Source organism: Anopheles gambiae, chromosome 3 (assembly GCF_943734735.2).
Source record: "Anopheles gambiae chromosome 3, idAnoGambNW_F1_1, whole genome shotgun sequence".
In the NCBI taxonomy this organism is placed as follows: domain Eukaryota; kingdom Metazoa; phylum Arthropoda; class Insecta; order Diptera; family Culicidae; genus Anopheles; species Anopheles gambiae.
Window position 1 is genome coordinate 92,894,440 of NC_064602.1, and position 21,347 is coordinate 92,915,786.

A 21,347-nucleotide genomic window follows, 5' to 3' on the forward strand; every position below is an offset into this window, starting at 1 on the left:
ATCGCACAAACAAGATGTACATATAGAAAAGGTGTATGTGTAAGGATGTCAAGGTGTATGTGTGAGGTATATACAAATTCGAATTTCTAATTTCTACAGCTCGGCCATCCTGACGAGAAATTGACCTCAATTTTTCCTGCATATGTATAGCCCTACCCTTAATCTTAAGTGTAGCTTTATGAACATATTCCGATCAAGCTCCCCCCAGAGGCACTATCCATCTTCTCAACTTGTCCGACTCCAACACTCCATCATATGGTATTTGCGTCATTTGTATTCCATCGATATCACGTATAACATATCTGTCATTAGGTAAACGTTTGTGGATAACGTATGGACCTTTATATCTGGCAATGAGTTTTTTGTTTGAATTTGGTGTGTTATCTACATTTTTAATTACAACAAACTCTCCTTCATTGAATACGGGAGCAGGGCGATGGTGTTTAGCATGTTGTTTCTCATTATTTTGTTGTGATTTTAAAATATTGAATGATGCTTCTGCACGTATAGTTTCTAAATCTGAAAATGCTTTGTTTTTGTCTTCTAAATATTCGGTCAATATATCTACTGAAGGGCCTCGTTGGTTAACACCAAACAATAGCATAGAAGGGGAAAAACGAGTGGACGAATGAATGGTATTATTAAGAGCGTATTCTGTAGATAGCAAATGGGTCACCCAATCTACATGGTCGGTCTGATTTGATAATTTGCTCAATATGGGACGAATAATGCGATTGACCCTTTCCACTTGACCATTAGCTTGTGGTGATCCTGTGGCATTCAACACATGGCTAATTCCGCGAGAAGAAAGGAAATTGGAAAATGCGGCTGAAGTAAAGCATGTACCTCGATCGCTAATTATTCTTTTAGGTCGACTGTAGTAAGAGAAATATTGTTTTAGAGCATTGCACACCTCTTTTGTACTAGTGGAAGTTGTTGGATACAATTTAACGAATTTCGTAAATGCGTCTATTACTACCAATAAGTATTTTTTCTTTAAAGATGATGTAGGTAGCGGTCCAAAATGGTCAATGTGCAAGGTATCAAATGGGTAAGGTTCTTTTTGGATGCTATGAAGGTTCCGATTATTTACTCTAGATGGAGCAGAGTGAATAATGCACTTCAAGCAGTTATTTATAAAGTTTATTATCCGTGTTTTTCTGTTAGGAAACCAATAATTCTGATCTATTTGGTTGCAACATTTTTCGGCTCCCAAATGACCTATTTGTTCGTGTATTGATCGTATCAGATTATTAACCATTTCTGTTGGCACGTATAATTTTAGCCTATTAGAAGGTGATCGTTTGAATACAATACCGTCTTGTAATTGGTAACCTTCGACATCCGTCGTCTCTAACTCTTTTTTCAGAGTTTGGATAAGCGGATCCCTAGCCTGAGCTACACGTATTTGGAAGTCAATATCAACATCATCGAAGGCAGCCAAATGTTCCAGTCGGCTTAATGCGTCTACATGACTCATTGCTAGTCCAGGGCGATGTTGAATAATGTAATTATAATTCTCCAGGAACAGTGACCAACGTGCTATCTTTGCGGACGAATTTCTATTTTTAAGCGTTTCTACCAGAGAATTACAATCAGTCACTATCTTTATTGGAATGCCGTGTACATAGGTATGGAAACGTTTGAGCGCATATATAACGGCCAATGTTTCAAGCTCGTAGCTGTGCAATTTAGCTTCATCAGCCGAAGTGGTTTTGGAAAAATACGAAATAGGGTGATATCTACCATCATCCTGTTTTTGCAAAAGCACAGAACCAAAAGCTATCGAACTTGCGTCACAGTGAAGTTCAGTTTCGCGTTTAGGGTCGTATATGGCAAGCACCGGAGCTACTATCAATTTATCTCGGAGTGTTTCAAATGCTTTTTTACAGTCATCATCAAAAATAAATGGAACATTGTTTTTCAAAAGATTAGTAAGTGGTTTTGCAATACTAGAGAAATGTGGAACAAACCTCCGGAAAAACGAAAAAAGACCTAAACATTGTTGTACCTGTTTTGTGTTCTGAGGAACAGGATAGTTTTTGATAATTTTTACATGATTATCGCTAGGACATATACCTGAATGATTGGCCTTGTATCCTAAGTAATCCAATTCATCGTAAGCAAACTTACATTTATCAAGCCGTAGCTCCAACCCATTATTTCGTAGAGTATGCAAAACTTCACTAACTATTTCAAGATGTTCTTTAAAGTCTTGAGAAGCTATGAGAATGTCGTCAATGTATACAACCAGCTTTTCATTCTCGATGAATTTCCGCAAAATTGTATTAATGAAACGCTGAAATTCAGCTGGCGCGTTTTTTAATCCGAAGGGCATACGCGTGTACTCGTACTGGCCGTCTGGAGTAACAAACGCTGTGAATTTAATTGAATCCTCGTCCATTGCCACTTGATGAAAACCACTCTTTAGGTCTAGTAACGTAAAGAATTTTTTATTGCCCAAGTGTTCTAGGCACGTCTCTATGAGTGGAAGCGGGTAGTTGTCGCGGATTGTTACTTTATTACTTTATTACTTTACTTTACTTTATTTTGCTCTGTAATGGGATGGGATCCGAAGCCCCATTGAGGGATAATACAGGCTCTCCCATCCAACTCCTATTCCGACACGTCCTCGTCGTGCAGAGTGGTAACATGTGTCACCACATATCCAAGCTTGGGTACACGGGCTTGACCCAACCCCTTGGGCGGATGGTGGCACATGGCGAACCAGGAGGGGGGTGGGTATCCCGGGAAACTGGGTGCCTGAACGTCGGGGGGGCAACCCGACGCTAAACAAAACGGTCACGTGGGCGCGGGGCCAGTCACCCAGTCCCATGAATCAATGACTACGGAAAGCCACAGAAATTTTCGAAACGGACATCATGATACCGACCATACGCAATGCCCCCGGACTACTCTGAAAATGGGCTCATGGAACGTACGCACTCTAAGCGAAGCCGGAGCCTTGAAAAAACTTGATGATCCCCTAGCCACACTGAGCATGGACCTCGTAGCTTTACAAGAGATTCGGTGGCTAGGGAACGGTGTGCACAACAGGCGTGGTAAGCATTGCTACGACATATATTACAGCTGTCACGACCGCCACCGCGTGCTCGGAACGGGTTTCGCCGTAGGTCCCCGGTTGAAACCCGCAATCATGGATTTCAAGGCTATAAACGATAGGCTATGCACCCTGCGCATGCGAGGCAAATTCTTTAATATAAGCCTCATAAACGTTCACGCCCCTACCGAAGATAAAGAGGAAGAGGAGAAGGACCTGTTTTACGGCCGCCTCGCTAGAATTGTAGATGCGTGCCCCAGGCATGACCTCATAATCATCCTGGGGGACTTCAACGCAAAAGTCGGTAGGGAGCCAATGTACCGCCAATACACTGGCTGTCACAGTCTGCATGAGCACAGTAATGATAATGGTAGTAGATTGGTCCAGTTCGCCGCAGCGAACAATCTGGTTGTAGGAAGTACCAAATTTGCGCGCAAAAAAATCCACAAGATTACATGGGCGCACCCGGGTGGAGAATCCTTCAACCAGATCGACCACGTGTTAATAAGCCGCCGACGACAGTCGAGTCTGTTAAATGTCAGAACATATCGAGGAGCCAATATCGATTCCGATCACTACTTGGTTGGCTTAGTGATACGTTGTAGAATCGCCCGCCCCCGCACCAATGGGGGCGGAGAAAACACGCAGGCTCGGCTCAACACGGACTCTCTAAGGGACATTGCTGTCCAACAGGAATTCAAAACCGCTTTAGAAGAGTCTCTACTACCAGAAGACAGATACGAAACTACGAGCGAGAGGTGGAACGCTCTAAAAACAAAAATAATAAACTGTGCAAGAAATATACTCCCACCACGTCGTGGCAACACCAAATCTGGCTGGTTCGACGATGAATGCAGACAAGTGACCGAACGTAAGAATACTGCATACCGAGCAATGCAGCAACGGCATAGAACGCGGGCATGCGCAGAGGAATATTCACGGCTTAGACGCGAAGAGAAACGAGTTCACCGCTCCAAGAAGCATGCTTTGGAAGAGCAAAACATGCGGGAACTCGAGCAAACCAGAGAGGCGTACGGACCGACACGAAAGTTTTACCAAGCGATAGCAGGTCACCGAAACAACGTTGTACCTAAGGTAACCTGCTGTCGCAACAAGGATGGAGATCTGGTCAGTAACCAGCCAGAGGTCCTCTCGCGGTGGGCTCAGTACTTTGATGAATTACTCAATGACCAGTTTAGCGAACAGCTAGAAGCGCCACTAGCAGATAATGTCATGCTACTGCCACCTAGCATAGAAGAAACACGAAAGGCTATCCGTCGGCTGAAAAATAACAAGGCACCCGGAACCGACGGAATTGCAGCCGAACTGGTCAAGAATGGAGGTGCACGACTAGAAAACGAGATTCATCAAATTGTTACTGAGGTGTGGGATAGCGAATCGATGCCTTGTGATTGGAATCTCGGCATCATCTACCCCATATACAAGAAGGGAGATAGGTTGGACTGCAACAACTACAGGGGTATTACGGTGTTGAATACCGCCTATAAAATATTCTCCCTGATCCTTCAGGATCGCCTTGTCCCGCACGTCGAAGAGATAGTAGGAAACTATCAAAGAGGATTCCGAAACGGAAAATCAACCACTGATCAGATCTTCACCATGCGGCAGATCTTGGAGAAGATGGCTGAATACAAAAACGACACATACCATCTCTTCATAGACTTCAAAGCCGCATACGATAGCATAGCCAGGGTAAAACTGTACGACGCTATGAGCTCTTTTGGAATCCCGGCCAAACTGATAAGGCTAGTTAGAATGACTATGACCAACGTCACATGCCAGGTTAGGGTGGATGGAAAACTCTCAGGACCTTTTGCTACCACCAAGGGTCTGCGCCAGGGGGACGGGCTTGCCTGTCTCCTATTCAACTTGGCGCTAGAGAGAGCCATCCGTGACTCGAGGGTGGAGACTACGGGAACCATCTTCTATAAGTCAACCCAGATCCTGGCATACGCTGATGATATAGACATCATTGGTCTGCGGCTCTCCTATGTAGCAGAAGCCTACCAAGGGATTGAGCAGGCGGCAGAGAACCTCGGATTGCAGATAAACGAGGCAAAGACCAAACTGATGGTGGCAACATCAGCGGGCCCGCCAACAAATAATCAGAATCTACGTAGGCGTGACGTGCAGATAGGTGAACGCACTTTTGAAGTCGTCCCACAATTCACCTATCTTGGGTCAAAGGTCAGCAACGACAACAGCATGGAAGTTGAGTTGCGCGCAAGGATGCTGGCTGCCAACCGGTCATTCTACAGCCTGAAAAAGCAGTTCACCTCAAAGAACCTGTCGCGACGGACGAAGCTGGGACTATATAGTACCTATATAGTACCAGTACTCACATACGCCTCTGAGACATGGACACTGTCCAAATCTGACGAAACCCTCTTAGCCGCGTTCGAGAGGAAGATGCTCAGAAGGATACTTGGCCCCGTATGTGTGGAAGGACAATGGAGGAGCCGCTATAATGACGAGCTATACGAGATGTACGGCGACCTCACTGTCGTACAGCGTATAAAGCTCGCCAGGCTCCGGTGGGCTGGCCATGTTATACGCATGGAAACGGACGACCCAGCCCGTAAAGTCTTTTTAGGCCGTCCACAAGGACAGAGGAGGCGTGGTAGGCCCAAATTGAGGTGGCAAGATGGCGTGGAGGCGTCCGCCATTAAGGCCGGGATAACGGACTGGCAGACGAAGGCGCGAGACCGTGAGCGGTTTCGGACACTTCTGAGGCAGGCCAAGACCGCAAAGCGGTTGTAGCGCCGGATAAGTAAGTAAGTAAGTCGACACACTTACGAATTTCGCCATTTTTCTTCCTAACGAGTACCAGTGCGGAAGCATAAGGAGAGTTACTGGGTCTTATTATATTTTTCTCTAATAAATCCTTCACAATGACTTTTACTTTATTCCTTTCATCGAAAGAAAGTCGTCTAGGCTTTGTGAAAATAGGAGTATCATGAGTTAAGCTAATTCGCATTTTATGAGCAGATGGTATTATATGTTTATCCGGAAAATTAATGTAATTATTGGACACTATTGATCTTAAAGCAATGCCTTGTTCTTTAGAAAGATGTTCTCCAACATTTATAGTGCTAGCCTCATCGCTAATATTTATAGAACACATTTCAGAAAAAGTTGTGTCATATTGTTGTTTATGTTCAGATTTGTCTGATATCGAAATGAATTTTGAAGAAATATTGGGATCGGACAATTTCGAATCTTTGCATACCTCTGGTAAGGGAGCCTGGATCGAACTACGTAAAAGACCCAACGTTTGGAGCTTATGGTAAAAACCCGGTTTTTTTAAGTTCAGAATTTTATCTTTATTTAAATTCATCAGCATAAGTTTGCTGTAATGTTTACGGAATTGAGCGAGTGTGATGTTAAATTCTGATAACAAATCTCTCCCTACTATCATGGATAGGGACATGTAGCTTTTTGGTAAAATATAGAAATTGTGAATGAATGTTTGATTACGAAAACTAAGTTTTAGCTGTACTGTTCCAAGAGTTTGTAAATTCACATTTCCTATTCCTCGAAATCCACTTGGTTGGGGAGCGCTTAGTTTTGTAACCGGAACAATGGCTTCATTTATGAAGCTTTTAGAGCTACCGGAATCAAAAAGAGATGTTATAATTAACCCTGGGCTCCAAACATTGTTTCTCTTAAAAGCTACACTTACCTCCTGATAGGCCTCAAGTTGAACGAAGTTTCCATTTTCCCCAGAATCTAGATGCGCTGTTTCATTGTCGTTGCCCTGTACCGCAGCAACCGTTAGTTGACGTCTATCTGGGACAGGACAGTTGCGAATGACATGTGATGTGCTACCACATCGGAAACAGGAACCCGGAGCTCGGCGAGGTTGTGTGCATTGCGATGAATGATGTCCATGATTCGAGCAGTTATAACATCGAAGAGGTTCTGTCGTCGTTTGTCTTGGTGGAATCGGTCTCGGGGAAATGGTGTTGATGTGAGATGGGCTGCGGCGTTCTGGGTTTTTGCGCAACAGAAGATGGGATTCATATCGCTTAATGTTGTCAATCAGGTCGTAAATATCGCGGTAATCCTTGGTCACAAGGCTATCATAGAGAGGGTCACGAGAAAGTCCTCTGATGACATAAGTTATGATAGCCTCCTCACTCACGTGGCCTGACATTCCCAGCGCATTTACTCGGTATACATAGCTTGTGTACGACTCAGAAATTTTCTTGTAGACCGATGCTAATTGGCTATGAATAACGGCTTCGTTACAGCGATCAGGAAAAGCCTTTTTAATTGTGTCAGCGAATTCGTCGAATGTCTTCAAAGTGTTACGGAAGCCATTGTACCATTCGCTTGCTGCTCCAGTCAACCGACTGCCTGCATATAAAAGCATCGTGCGATCCTGCCATCCATATAATTCGCTATTGTAGCGAATCGTATTGATCCACTTATTGATACCGAGGCCGTCAGAAAATTCCGGTATCAAATGTTTCAACTCCTCGGGATGAACCAATCGACCATCCGTAAACGTCTGCCGCTGTTCCATTTCCATAATTTTTGCTCGTAGCGCCATTAATTCCAATTGATGAGAAGTTGCGTCGAATGAAGCACCTTGCGTCGAAGATGTCGGAGCAGCTTTGTCTTTCATCAAGATGGCGGCTGCTGCAACGTGGTTTCCATTGTTCGTCACTTCGTCTTCATCTGCACACACTCTTTGAGGAATGAAATTCTGGGTTGATTGTTCCTCCATTTTGTTTTTCGGTACACTTTGCTCGTACAACATGCGTAGTTGTGGTAAAGTTGCTTTCGGAGGCACTTCGATGTTAGCAACTTCCAAAGCACAAAGAAGTTCCTCTTTTGTAAGCATTTTTCGGCACAAACGGTTTATCCCACTTCTGAATTGTAATCTTTCTTAATTTCGGAAGAATTAACTGAAGGCTGAAGAATTGCGTGTTTTCTGTTTTAGCGCTCAATCACGAATGACATCTCTATTTGACAGTATTGCCTGAGATACTTAAACCTAGGTGTGATCGCACAAACAAGATGTACATATAGAAAAGGTGTATGTGTAAGGATGTCAAGGTGTATGTGTGAGGTATATACAAATTCGAATTTCTAATTTCTACATTATGAAAACAGAGAGGCTACATTTTACGATATTTCATGCCACACCATCATGATGGACATGTCATTCGAAAGCAGACTTTTCGGTCTTTATTATGGTGTTTCTCCTATTTTTTTGGCGTCAAATAGAGCAGCTTGGTTAACATGGACACCATACAGGGCATCTGCTTCTTTGCATCTATTTTGGCATTGTCCGGAACGTTCGACTGATAGTGATACGCTACCCGGCGAGAAACGGCAGTCAGTATGTGCAGCAGCTCCTTGCAATGGGCACTCGCCCCAAGCTCGGCACAGAGCGATTGGATGAACCAAGACCCCTTGCTCGGATTGCGCCACGAGTAGTGGCCATCGTACGTGGAGTACATGACCAGCAGGTCTGCCATGGCCGGAATAACGTATCGCATCGAGCCCGGTGACGATTGCGTATCGACGGAATCTATGCTTATGGTTGCTTGAATAACGCCTTCATCAAGCTTCTTGCCTCGGCAGGCCTGTACGAAAAACAACTTCGGCTTACCGATCAACGATGGACAGGCGTCGCCAATGAACGGTTCCCACAACTGGTTCGCTTCGTATGACTTATCGGAAGCGTACAGTAGATTATTTTCTTTGCCGTGCGTCATCACCACCACCACTAGACAGTCGCTGTGCGAGTGATCCTCACCGGCAAGCTGCTTGAGCGCGGAAAGTAGTTGCTTTCTGTTCGGATCGTCCATCACACGCACCTCGAATCCGATTCGTTGCAATACCGTGCTAATATCGGTGCGATCCTTACTGCTACCGTCGCGCACTGCCATGCTGCTAAAGTTCACCTGATTGATGATAAGCGCAATGCCACGCCTAGCATTACTTGTGTCGTAGCACTCGTCAATTCCTACCGGTGCGGCATTAGCAAAACCTTCAGTGGGATGCGTCGCTGCTGCACTACTTCTAGAATGGATAGAAAAAAACTCTGTTACACATTGCTCGTTATGCTCAATTTAAAATCATACTCACAATTGTACCGATTTTGAGTCCAACTCATCAGATGACCCAGAAGGAAAAGCGGAGGAGTCCATTTTCTAAAGCACAAACTGACTATTAAACATATTCACTGTTGACGTTCCGTGACAGACTAACGTGAGACTCAATTCGTACCGTACCACCTACTCAATGAAATTCCAGGTTTATCTTTACGATAGGTCTTATCAAATCAAATTTCAGTTCAGCAGTCATTAAACGTCTCAAACAAATGAAAAGCAGGCCTTGATTTATGGCGAAGTAATCGTATTTTTATTTACAAAAATCATAATTCACATCAGGGCATCAATTGCTTATAATTCACACATTAGTAATCCACTATATAATCAACAATAGTTACTATATAATGCTTGAAAAAAAATAGACTGCTTCTGTAGAAAGTGAATGATTTCAACCAACTCAGAACGAACTTACATCGAAAACGTTTCAAATTCAAACAATGAAACATTTCACATTCGCTGAACACAGGGTGTAGCGGAAGACTTAGTGCTTTTTTCAACTGTTGGCACACTTATTTATGATATCTTATTTAATGATGATGATTTATTAAAGTTTCTTCCTGCGTACAGAACAATCGTGAACAAACAACAACCAACAGAATGTGTCAGAAATATCATTCGTGGAATAGTCGAAAGCATACGGATGTAATATGAACATGCAAAATGAATCATTACAATAAAGATATTATTACCTTAACCAAAGCACCAAAGAATATCTATCGCACTGTACGCAACATTCGATTGTATTAAATAGATCGCATCTTTAACGAGCAGAAATGATAACGACCCGTTTCCGGGTCCCTTATATGCTCATTAGGGCTCAACAGTGGCGGATTAAGGGTATCGGGGGCCCTAGGCGGAAAGACGAGTCGAGGCTCCTGTAAATGGTAAATGTTGTTGTGCCGGGGGGAGGGGGGGTAGTGGCACTAAACTTGTTGGGATATTGAACAGTACACCAGCCTCGGGGCCCCAACGGCCACCCTACCGGGGGCCCTTGTCGCTAGTACTCTGTTCATACGGCATACTATAGAATGGCGATCTACGGGGCCCCTAAATTGGCGGGGCCCCAGGCGACCGCCTAGTCCGCCTACCGTTAGATCCGCCACTGGGGCTCAACTGCCCATTAGTGTCTAAGGCAGGCTTCAACCAGCACCGGGTTTTGCTCCAAATAAGAAGATAAAGAAGTATATCATAAAGATCCTGTGACGTTAGTTATTCCAAACTATGAGATAATGATCCAAAGCTCACCCTACTGTTTTCTCTTGGTATGTAATGGTAGGTAGCCATCATACATTACAAATACGAGTATAAAACACACACTCATAAAAATGACAAAAACCCGAGAACCCGAGCACATTCCGGTCCAGTCATAAAGCTTAATGAAGCGTAGACCCCCGGTATTGCGAATCTTCGATCCGAGGCCTCTGATAAAATTTTTTGATTCCTCGTACCATAATGAACACAAGAAGGGGAAAAAGGGAAGCAAAACAAAGAAGGGTCGTATTGATAAGCCTTATCGCATGATAGTGATGCGAGCCATGAGGTGGGCAGCGCAAATCCAAAAACCCTTCAGTTCGGCAGCAAAGGCTGGCAGAAAGTGAACACTTTGTGTCCCCTCCGTCACGATGGATACCGCTCCGGATGAGATTGACGTGAAGCCGTTTAGCTCGTAAGTTTGTAACGAAACGCGCAGCTTCTATGCCATTCTAGGATTGAATAAAAACAAAATCTTCTTCTTTTTTAAGGCCATCGCCGACAGAACCACCAGCACGTGCTCACAGGGGATCCGTCGTCAGCTCACCGCACGCACTGGCGGCAGTACAGGAAGAAAATTACGACACATCTCATCGAAACCGTGGGACGGCATTGATTTTCAACCACGTGAACTTTGAGTCCAATGCTAAGCGCGAAGGAAGCAACAAGGATCGCGACGAAATTAAAAAGGAACTGCTGCAGCTCAGTTTTGATGTGCGAGTATTTAACGACTTGAAAAAGCAAGAACTGCTTGCCAAGCTGGACGAAGTTGCCAAAGAGGACCACACAGAGAGCGATTGTTTCGTACTGGTGATGATGACGCACGGTCAGGACGGTTCGCTGTATGCCGCCGATAAGCAGTACCAGATTGCCGAGCTGTGGGAACCCTTTGTTGGCGATGCGTGTAAAACACTGATCGGCAAACCGAAGCTGTTCTTCGTACAAGCCTGCCGGGGCACCAAATTTGACAAGGGCGTTAAATTGACAAAGATAGCCACGGACACCGTCGATGCACTTTCGTCGTCTAGCCAACGGACTTGCGTAATTCCTACGATGGCCGACGTGCTGGTAATGTACTCAGCCTTCGATGGACACTACTCGTGGCGCAATCCGACCCACGGTTCCTGGTTCATACAGTCGCTCAGCATCGAGCTGAACCAGCACGCCCATCGGAAGGAGTTGCTTCAGCTGCTCACTTCTGTGTCGCGCCGGGTGGCCTATCTGTATGAATCGAACGTGCCGGGCAACGAACAAATGGATGGAAAGAAACAGATGCCCTGTGTCGTGTCGATGCTTACGAAGGCGCTCTACTTCCCACGCAAATAAAGTGCCGGCTTGTTAAAACGTGACTCCGGATACTCAACCAACATACTGCACGCATACTCGACCATTGCTGAAGTCTCTCTTCCTTTGTGTGAGTGTATTATTTTAATCGTTTTTTTTGTATACAATGTTCTACTCAGGAATAAAGTGCTCCATGATGGCAAGCGTTTTCTGCTGCTACCACACTAAAAACTAATAATGTGCGTGTGTTTATGTGTTTCCAATGAGTGCGTAACACCCGTTTCCTGGATCAGGTCCGTATCGTGCACTGCACGTGCAAAAGCAACACACCTGCGTACCCGAACAAGCGGCCCAATCGTGATCCTTCGTGAAGACATGCGTAAGCGCATCCAAACTTCACACCGTCCGTCCGTCCGGTGTTGGTCGTCAGTATACAGGCAGCTTTCGGCACGTGCGGCCGTTCCGGTTCGGTGGAAGTAGTACACACGGTGGTAGTGTGTGGTCGTTTGCTGTACGTTTGGAGCTGTCAGTGTGAGCCGTGTGTGAAGCTGTTCAAAGTAATCCTTCATTTTCCAGTGCCCTGTTTCAGATATCTTTGCATTAAGTCTTCCGCGGGGTTTTTATTCGATTCGTTTTCCGTTTGTTTGACTTTTGAAACCCCCGTCGTACCAAGCCCAGCTGCGAGCGAATTTTGCTACCGCCGCGGAATCAATAAAACCGCACCGTGAACGTAATCTAATTAACGCCAGCTCTTGTCGACGTGTCAGCAAGCGGACCGTTTATCAATTGTAAGCTTTTGAGGTCTTGACACTTTTTTGGGGCGTAGGGTACACATTAGCTGGCTTCCGCTAAAGAAAGCCCCTTCAAGACAGGTTAAATGTATCACCAGTGCCAAAAGCAGTCATCGATCATAGAGTTGGGGAGCCGCGGGTAGTGTCCAAGGTACTGGCGCTTGCAGACAGTGTGTGTACTGGAAGTAGGTGTCGGTTAGCCGGGAGTTTTGGTTCTGGGCATTTTCATATTCAAACCATTTTTTTTTTAAACTGTAAACTGAGGTTGTGTTATTAGATAGGCTAAAGCCGATTGCTAAGTCTTGCCGTGTTGTACGTGTCTTGCAGTTATGGTGTAATGGATATACCGCGTTGCACTGATAAGGGTGTTTTGGAGCCAGTAGGTCGTTTTAAGCATGTAGCGTAATATTGTGTGGACTTTTACGGAAATATTTAGATTATTGAAAAGCTAAAACTGATAATCTTCTTCTTCTTTGGCACAACAACCGCTGTCGGTCAAGGCCTGCCTGTACCCACTAGTGAAGTGAGCTTGGCTTTCAGTGACTTATTGTTACCATAGCAGGATAGTCAGTCCTACGTATGGGAGCACGGTCTATTCGGGGCTTGAACCCATGACGGGCATGTTGTTAAGTCGTTCCTGATAATAAACATCAAAATTCCAGACATCAACCGAAGGGTTTCAAGCAAGAAATAATTCCCGCTGCATAGAAGAAGTCTTGCTGTGTTTCTGCCTTTTCACGTGTTTAGCCATTGGCCTGTGTATGTGTATGTGCTATGCAGCATTGAGTGCTTAAATGAACAGTGAGTATTCAGTTGTTACTTGAACGCAGTCGCATCCAAGTTCTAGTCCAGTGTAGAGTTACACTTCAAGAAGCCTTACGCATTGAGCATAGCATTTTGTGTCGCTGGTGCACGTTGAATAGCATAGGCAAACGTCTGAGGACACGCAAATATGACTATTGAAACTTTTAAAATTCCCTCAAAACAGAACGTATTAAGGAATTCTTTAAACTGAACCATTATTTCATGAAGTTTCGTGCAATTGAAACATAGGACGGCTACCGTATCAAACAGATTAGCCTTGAAGGAGTTCAGCCACACCAATGTTCGTCATCGTTCACCTGAATAAAGCGAAATCATGTAAACATTTCTCAGAACCACGTAATAATTGAATCTTTATCGTTCGTTCGGGGTTGTGGCAAAAAAACAGATATCTTATCATGTTCGCTTGGGCCGACAGTACGTCATCGGTGACACATTGCTAGGGAAGCCTGTCTGTGTTTCAAGTGGAGCTGAGATGAGATCGACCCGCACACACACAACTGCCGCGGACGTTTGATTGCAAATACACTTCGGGGCTACCGCAAAAGCAAGCCATGGTAGGTAGATGAGTCATAGCCCGCCCAGCAGGTACATACGTTATCTGGGCGGTTTTTTTTATTATTTAGGAGCAATCGGTCACCACCATACCACACGACTATCCGGAACCAGTCGCCACCGACAGCTACATCATACCGACGCTCGGACTCTACCACGGCTCGTTCGTCTTCACCTATCTGTCCACCTTTCTGTCCTACATTACGCCGTACGATCTGCCAGTAGGTAAGACCACCATGCTGCATACTTCCCCGCCAACGGTACGGCGGGTTGGGTCGGGTCATAAGTGTTGAATAAAAGTCTACTGCATTCTAGAGCTGCTGCGCGATGCATTCCACACGAAGGTGTCCTTTCTGCAGCTGATACTGGAGGTGAGTACTGCTTCTAAAACTGACGTGGCGCCAAAACTGATCGTTTGAAAATTCTCCCCTTTCCCCTTTTGCAGGCCCTCAAGGTTGAGTCGGGCTACATCTGTCTGATAGCGATCTTTTTCCTGATCTCGCTCATACCGCTCTGCTACACGATCGCCTGGGGATGTGCGAAGGAACCGGACGATGATCTGAATCCCGGCCCAACCGTCGATGCCATCATACAGGCGGAGGAGCTATCGCTCGAGGAGTCTCTGCACTGTCGCAAAAGTTTCCTCGGTCTAATGCTCCAGGTCGTCATACTGCTGCTGATGTAGGTTGTTTTTTCTGTTGGTGTGTCGAGCGGGTGAATCAATCAATAATCGCAATCTCTCTCGTCGCCTCTTTTCCCAGTGCCGGTGTCATAGCAATGTTTGTGACGAACGAACAGATTGCCTCGGCCGTCGATCACACGCCCACCGTCGTGCGGTCTTCATTGCTCGATGCGGCCACGTATCTGCGCGATGCCGAATCGCAAATGCGGTTCGTCATCGCGCAAGGACTTGCCACCGCGACCGAGCGCATAAGGGACGATCTCGAAGCCGTCGACAAGCTGCTGGGCGAACCGATTCAGCACCATCTCGCACTGTTTACCGGCATCGACATCATCTTCGAGTCGATCATTGAGATTAGCACGAGCAGCAGCAACCTGTCGCGCCGTATCCATCTGCTGCAGGATGCACTGGCCCGGGCGGCCAAGATCTCGTACGAGGCGGAGTATCGGCTGGACGAGCTGCAGATACAGCTGACGGTGCTGCAGCGCCAGTGCACGTTTCGCGATCGGCCGCTTTGTGATACGCTGCGCATCAGGAACTTCGAGGACACGGGGCTGATCGACCGTATTCGGAAGCTGCAGGCGGATCGCACGCTTGCCAAGCTGATGGCGATGGGTGAGGCGAGTCGGAACAGTAGCATGCATGCGTTGTCGCAGGAGCTTACGCTGGCAAGGGCTACCTTCCGCAACTATGCTGGAGAGGTGCGCAATGCTACCGAAGATCAGGCAGATCTGGTGGAGGAGCGCCTGGAGGAGCTGAGCAACGATACGGAAGCGACTGTAAGCGTGCTGTCGCAAACGATCGGTGAGCTGGTGGGACAGGTGAATCGGACGGCAAACTTCTCCGACTCGTTCTTCGATCGGTACCGTGAGATTGGTGCGATCTTGTGGTTGGCCGGACTCGCGACCACCATCATGACGCTGCTCGTGACGCTCATTCTGCTGAGCGCGCTTAGCTGTGGCTGCTGTCACGCGGACAATAAGGCGGGCATCACGCTCATCCTCGGCGCTGTTTGCATCTGTATTGCAAGCTTAGCGCTGTCTGGATTCACGATGATGGAGATGTTGCTGGGCGCTCATGGGCAGCTGTTCATCTGCCATCCGCTGTACAACGAGCCGGACTACACTGTGCTGCAGAAGCTGATCGACAAACCGGGACTGATTTACCCAACCGAACCACAGTATGGGATCATCGGGGAGCTGCTGCGACAGGCTGCTCCGGCCGATGCACGATGGTCACAGCCAGTACAGATATCGCTCTCGAAAGCGCTGAACGAGTGTGAACAGGGTCGTGGCTCGTACGGCACCTTTCAGCTCGATTCACTGCTCAATCTGTCCGCGAAAATAGAGCACCGCAAGCGGCCCGAGCTTGAGCGAGCGATTGAGAGTGTGGGCGCTAGCGAGGAACCATTTCTTGGGTTTACCGTACGCATCCAGGGCATACTGGAGGATATGCTGTACGACTCGGACCTCAACATGACGAGCACGCGCATCGAGCTGACACAACTCTCGCCCGACAAGGATGTGCTCACGTTCATCGATCAGCTGCAGCGCGTATCGGCCCAGATCCAGGATGTGGCCACCTCGAGCCGCATGACCACACTTGGGTCGCGGGCCAAGCGCTTGCAGCTCTCGCTGCTGGCACCGCTCGAACAGTTGCGCGGTGACATCGTGTACCATCTAACCGCGCTCGAGCTGCAGCTATCGCCGTGGGCCGCGCAGGTTAATAAAAGCTTGACGCACCTGCGAAACGCGCAGTCCTTCCTCGACACGGACGCGGCTGAGGTGTGCTACAACCGTAGCGACACCTACCGGGCAAGGTTGCGTGGCCACCTGGACGCTTACCGGAACTACACGACCATGGTGCTGAACGATCGATGCGCAAGCTGTCGACCTCTGTTCGACATCTTCGATGCGATGCGCATGCTGTTCTGTCACCACATTATGGATCCCATGAATGGGCTATGGTTTTCGGCGTTTCTGTGCCTGTTTCTGTGGGCTGTGGCGACGCCACTGTCGTTAATGCTTTCCTCCACCTACAGGCGGCTCGAGATACTGTCGACCAAACTGCAACATTCCAACAGCCATCGGTACAAGTGAGTACATCTTCAGAAATCCTCTGTTAGCTTCACGGCTCGGAGAAAGTTCTGAGAACAGTCCCAGAAACAGTATAGCACCATCAAGAGTATTGTTTTGTAGCATATTATTGCGTCTTGTTCTCGTTGCAGTGCACGAGCTTCCGTACGTGAGGATCAGCGAGAATCCAGCCACTGGTCGACGCAACGGTAAGTTACCCTGCCTAACAGCAATGCCCTACTTCTTGTGACCTCTCCTTAGCGCTTGCTTACATCGTCGCTGCAAACCTGCCGAGAGAAGAATACTAACCGAAACATTTCTACCTTCATCCCTTCTGCCTTCCATTACGACACACCATCATCATTCACGTAACCCCGAATTGGCAAACGCGGGACCACCGAAATTGACCCGTTCTATCGTAACTACCACCACCGTCTCCTACCAGATCCACCGTCAGTGTTATGCCGGACATAGACAGATCTAATTGGTAATCGATTCCCGCGAGATGTGTTTAAATTATCGTACGAATATTCCATTCCTGCTACCTGAAAATCGTCTCATAACCACATGAATCTCCCAGCGAAATCTCCTCCGAGTGGTGAACTAGAATCTAAGTTTAAGCCACGTGCACACTGCCATTTTCCGAACCCTCAATTTGCGTGCAGTACATGAAAATATTCAGGGTGGCCATAGGGGCGAACCATTCCCAACACAAACACACACACACATACGCAAACACAGACAGGCGCGCGAAAGATACGCTTGCATTTCTCTTTCTCTCCTCCCGTTCCTACCCGACCCGATCGAAATGCGCATACGCGGGCTACGCGAAGATCCGTCTCGGTGCATGTTAACGCAATGGCAGAGTCGAGCACGGACGAGGAGCTTTCACACTACACGGCAACCGGCAGCGGTGAGGAGGACGGCACCGAAGAGGGGGCGGTCGTAATTGAGTACATCGAGTTGCGGTACGAAAGCGGCGACCCGACCAACTACCGGGAAAGCTTAATCTAGCGGACCCGGCGAGGCGACGGATGGCGCAAACGCTGTTAATATCTGTGAATAATATTTACCTTTCGATTTGTTCGTACATAAAGCGCGATTATTTTAGTTCGAGAATGAGTGAAAATTTTGTTTTCAATTAGTTTTTAATTTGTTAATCCGAAATTTACTAAACAAATCATTCGTCAAACAAACAGCACGTCGACGTGACATGGTCCGGTCAACAATTATTCTCCAGAATGCTCGGTGCCTGGCTGCAGCCTCCCATGCATGTAGACACTCGATCTTCGATAAGTGTCGCTTCACCTCATCCAGCCATCGAGTTCGCTGTGCTTCCCTGCGCCTTATGCCGAACTGGGGATCGCTGTCGAACACCTTCTTGGTGGGGCATGAGTCCGGCATCCTCATAAGATGCCCCAGCCATCGTATCCTGCCAGCCTTCACCACCGTCATGATGCTCGGTTCACCGTACACCTCAACAAGCTCGTGGTTTAACCATCTCTTCCATACTTCATTCTCGAACACACCGCCAAAGATGATCCGGAGAATGCGTCGCTCAAACACACCCAGAGCTTTTGCATCCTCCACTTGAATGGTCCAAGACTCATTTCCATAAAGGAGCACCGAGTGAATCAATAGACGCGTTTCGACTAAACGATTTCTGCTTGAAAACTCCTGTCAAAATCACCGTTTTCCATGGCAACGGAAAATCGAGCAGTGTCCGGCGAATCTTATTCGTGCAATTTTTTGCCATCCACCGTAGGCTTAAGATTTAAACACTCAGAAGCGAGATAATAATTATATAATAATTAATAAGAGAGCACTGATTTAATTAACTCTGAAAAATACGCTCTTCCCTCCCTCACTACGAGCGTTACGTAATATAGCGATGAGCCCTACCAAGCACATATTCAAGTAAGAATAAATATTAATATTTTAAGAACAAATAGTTGATTTCCTATTGGATTATTGTACTTTGAAATATTTCACATGAAAGATATAATTATCCATGGCATTTACCACACTTCAATCCATTATACACTTATGTTTAGCTTATTATAGCTTATTTTTTATCAGTAAATTATGAAAAATAACAAAACAATCGACCACAGAAAATGTTTGTACTTTGTCGCATGAAAACAGTTTACCTCTCGCACAGCGACTCATCGTTATCACTGTTGGTTTATTTCAACACCACAGCACACTGTCATGCATGCGCTCTACCTGTTAGCAGATAACACACAACAACATACCGCATCATCTGCGGGCGATCCAATGCAATGCCCCTAGCTTGCTTCCCGTACAGCATGCGGGAAAAATGAAAATACTTTCCCTTTTTGCTTTTTGCTCACCTCACGCAATATGCTGACTTCAAAAAGGCCGTCCAGATGCGCCCGGTGCTTCAGTTTCAATTTGTCAACGGAGTAAAACGCGTGATACAACCATGCGGCACTGTAGGTTGTACGTTTTTCTGATAGCTGCGCTGGTGCTAACCGAGTGTATACTAGCAATTGAATCAACCGATCGCAAAGCAATCCATCTACCGACGAGTGCAGAACAACCTACAAAACTAAAATCGAGCCGCCGAGAAGGACGCTTTCTAGGGTTGCTTGGTCTGCTTACGGGCCTTACGCTGGTGGATTCCCTTGACGATGATAACGATCGTCCGCGACGCTCAGGGTTCGTCAAGATTGACGTTGGCCATCCTGCCGCGCTCGACGCATTCTACGGAGCATACGGTTACAGCTCACCCTACTGGACCGGTGGATCGTCCATCAACATAAAGATTCCTTTCCGACCGCCCGGAGCCGAATTTGAAACGATGGCCGTTATACCGTTCCCCGTGCACTTTCCCCACACCGGACCATCCCACTACGGGTCCGCACCGGGTGGGATTGAACCGCGTCCGACCATCTTTTCCGATCCCGTGCCGAGCGCCTCGAACGGTTCAGTGAGTATTGGAAAGACTGCAACGACACGGCAAGCGACGAACTGCTTTTTTTGGGTCAATCGTTTAATCTTTCATAATTGTTCATTTTAGGAAACGATTGCAGCCGATGAATTAGAGCTTCCGAGAGGAAGAAAACAAAAGCTCGCTTCTAAAAAGAGTTCTACAACCGTTAAAAGGCGATCCCGTCCGAAGGTGAGTCCTCCGAGAACGATACGCAGCACACTGCGAGCGGACGCAGAACCAAATGAGGATGTTAACGTGGAAACGGTTGAGGAAACAACCACCACGAACGATACGCCAACGGTGCTAGCGCCCACCGAACCGACCGCGAGTAACGATCCCGATGTCTCCGCTACTAATACACCGACCGATCATCATGCGCCCGTTTCCGAAGATCCCGAACCAGCCACCCCGGCGTCGATCGTTCAATCCGAGCTCAATTACGTAACCCAGCCAATGATACCAGCGTCCTATTACACGCACCAGCACAGCCTGGCCGATCTGTCCGCGATCGAGCTGACGACGGCAGCGAGCACCCAAGATTTCCCCCTGGCAGCGTTCCAGCCAAGCCGGGCCGATCATTGGCAGGATTATTACGGTACCGTCGCACAGGAAAGCTCGAACCGGCAGCTAGGGTTTCTGCCGATCGCACCTCCCGCTCACTGAGCGCACCCAGCGAAACGACTCATTTTCTCAATAAAAACCACCATCCTTCATTCTCGACACTTCCGATCTATCTGAACCGTCTGGACTCTGCGGGTACTCGGTACTCCCCTTCCTCCCCCTCCGTAACAGACGTGCGACCTGCTAATGTGCGAATCGTAATGACGCTTACGTAACGCCTGTACATAAAAGCGCAACAATGGCCCGTTCGGGCGCAAAGTGTCGCATTATGCGTCGGTGCCATAATCCACCTGCTGCGTACCAGGGAAAATGATATTTTTATGTCTCGATCCATCGCACAAGGGATAGGCACCCCGCATCCCGGTGGCTCTAATTTGTTCGTCCCGGGGTGCAGCCATACGGCCATTGCCGTTTCGCCTCTACCCTACCCTAGTGCGACAACACTTGTTTGTGGGCTGGACTGTTTTCAAGTGGTGGGTAATAAAAGCCAACGCACAGATTGCTGCACCTTTAGCCACTGCCACTGCACTTGTTGTTTGGCTCTTTGTTTTGGCTCTAGCATCTTCTAGCGATTATCCTTGCCCGGAGTGGGCCCCGAAGGACCCTGGCGCGAGAAGGAGAACGGGTTGCCCGTACTGAACGGGCGTCGCGCCGGGGCTAGCGGTGGCGCAACATTGTTGCTGGCCCGTTCGTACCATCAATTGAACCTTGCCAGCCAGTGCAGTGGCCGGGTAGGACGAGGAGGGGAAGGGGCGTAGCACTCGCTGAACGGTCGCGGTGGGCACGCACTGCCGATGACTGGGGTTTTTCCCCGAGACAGTTCATTCGCATCCTTTGGGGGGGGTAAATGAACGGTGGACGCACGGTCCTGGGAACTTGGCTGGTGCTGCCTGTGCTGACTGTGTGTGTGTATGTGTGTGTCTCTTTGTGCTTTTCGTGTTGGCATAATGAATTGGCTGAACCGGTGGAACGAAAGAAGACAAAAAAAGAACACCCATTTGCGGTTATCGCTTGGCCGGGTGGCGTGTTTTTTACCGGGTATAAACTTTCGTTTTTGCTATTGACACTAATTACGTCTCCGCGTCTGCCGTAGCCTTAAT

General features: G+C 47.3%; 4 protein-coding genes across 7 annotated transcripts; 3 read left to right on the forward strand and 1 right to left on the reverse strand.

The window, feature by feature from the left end:
* Positions 1–8,255: 8,255 nt before the first annotated feature.
* On the reverse strand, positions 8,256–10,113 carry LOC1280719 (caspase-1). Of its 2 annotated transcripts, none has more exons than XM_061657008.1 (2): positions 9,185–10,113; positions 8,256–9,115 (listed from the first exon to the last, which is right to left on the reverse strand). In XM_061657008.1, exons 1-2 carry the CDS (start codon positions 9,244–9,246, stop codon positions 8,296–8,298), a joined length of 882 nt encoding a protein of 293 aa, XP_061512992.1. In that variant the 5' UTR covers positions 9,247–10,113; the 3' UTR covers positions 8,256–8,295. The 2 variants fall into 2 exon arrangements, with proteins under 2 accessions (XP_061512992.1, XP_061512991.1); XM_061657007.1 differs by having other exon boundaries at positions 8,256–9,118; positions 9,185–10,111.
* Positions 10,114–10,739: 626 nt separating this feature from the next.
* LOC1280718 (caspase-1) lies at positions 10,740–11,976 on the forward strand. Its single transcript, XM_320580.5, has 2 exons — positions 10,740–10,876; positions 10,953–11,976. The coding sequence occupies exons 1-2, from the start codon at positions 10,833–10,835 to the stop codon at positions 11,785–11,787; spliced, it is 879 nt and encodes a 292-aa protein (XP_320580.5). The 5' UTR covers positions 10,740–10,832; the 3' UTR covers positions 11,788–11,976.
* Positions 11,977–13,768: 1,792 nt separating this feature from the next.
* Positions 13,769–17,789, forward strand: LOC3291461 (prominin-1). Of its 3 annotated transcripts, none has more exons than XM_061657003.1 (7): positions 13,769–13,915; positions 13,985–14,138; positions 14,214–14,284; positions 14,359–14,594; positions 14,675–16,690; positions 16,823–16,879; positions 17,504–17,789. In XM_061657003.1, the coding sequence occupies exons 1-7, from the start codon at positions 13,913–13,915 to the stop codon at positions 17,682–17,684; spliced, it is 2,718 nt and encodes a 905-aa protein (XP_061512987.1). In that variant the 5' UTR covers positions 13,769–13,912; the 3' UTR covers positions 17,685–17,789. The 3 variants fall into 3 exon arrangements, with proteins under 3 accessions (XP_061512987.1, XP_061512988.1, XP_552285.2); XM_061657004.1 differs by having other exon boundaries at positions 14,229–14,284; XM_552285.4 differs by having other exon boundaries at positions 13,771–13,915; positions 17,116–17,646.
* A 1,275-nt stretch (positions 17,790–19,064) lies between these two features.
* LOC133393214 (uncharacterized) lies at positions 19,065–20,346 on the forward strand. Its single transcript, XM_061657006.1, has 2 exons — positions 19,065–19,623; positions 19,714–20,346. The coding sequence occupies exons 1-2, from the start codon at positions 19,117–19,119 to the stop codon at positions 20,287–20,289; spliced, it is 1,083 nt and encodes a 360-aa protein (XP_061512990.1). The 5' UTR covers positions 19,065–19,116; the 3' UTR covers positions 20,290–20,346.
* The last annotated feature ends 1,001 nt before the right edge of the window (positions 20,347–21,347 follow it).

What these genes read in the sequence shown, in the direction of transcription:
- LOC1280719 (XM_061657007.1), bottom strand. Translation starts at nt 9,246, where the DNA reads ATGGACTCCTCCGCTTTTCCTTCTGGGTCATCTGATGAGTTGGACTCA. An exon ending in GACTCAAAATCGGTACAATT is followed by an intron (nt 9,119 to 9,184) that starts GTGAGTATGATT and finishes TATCCATTCTAG; the next exon opens with AAGTAGTGCAGCAGCGACGC.
- LOC1280718 (XM_320580.5), top strand. Translation starts at nt 10,833, where the DNA reads ATGGATACCGCTCCGGATGAGATTGACGTGAAGCCGTTTAGCTC. An exon ending in GACGTGAAGCCGTTTAGCTC is followed by an intron (nt 10,877 to 10,952) that starts GTAAGTTTGTAA and finishes TTCTTTTTTAAG; the next exon opens with GCCATCGCCGACAGAACCAC.
- LOC3291461 (XM_061657003.1), top strand. An exon ending in GCCGTACGATCTGCCAGTAG is followed by an intron (nt 14,139 to 14,213) that starts GTAAGACCACCA and finishes GTTGAATAAAAG; the next exon opens with TCTACTGCATTCTAGAGCTG. An exon ending in GTCGTCATACTGCTGCTGAT is followed by an intron (nt 14,595 to 14,674) that starts GTAGGTTGTTTT and finishes CTCTTTTCCCAG; the next exon opens with TGCCGGTGTCATAGCAATGT.
- LOC133393214 (XM_061657006.1), top strand. Translation starts at nt 19,117, where the DNA reads ATGCGGCACTGTAGGTTGTACGTTTTTCTGATAGCTGCGCTGGTGCTA. An exon ending in CGAGCGCCTCGAACGGTTCA is followed by an intron (nt 19,624 to 19,713) that starts GTGAGTATTGGA and finishes TGTTCATTTTAG; the next exon opens with GAAACGATTGCAGCCGATGA.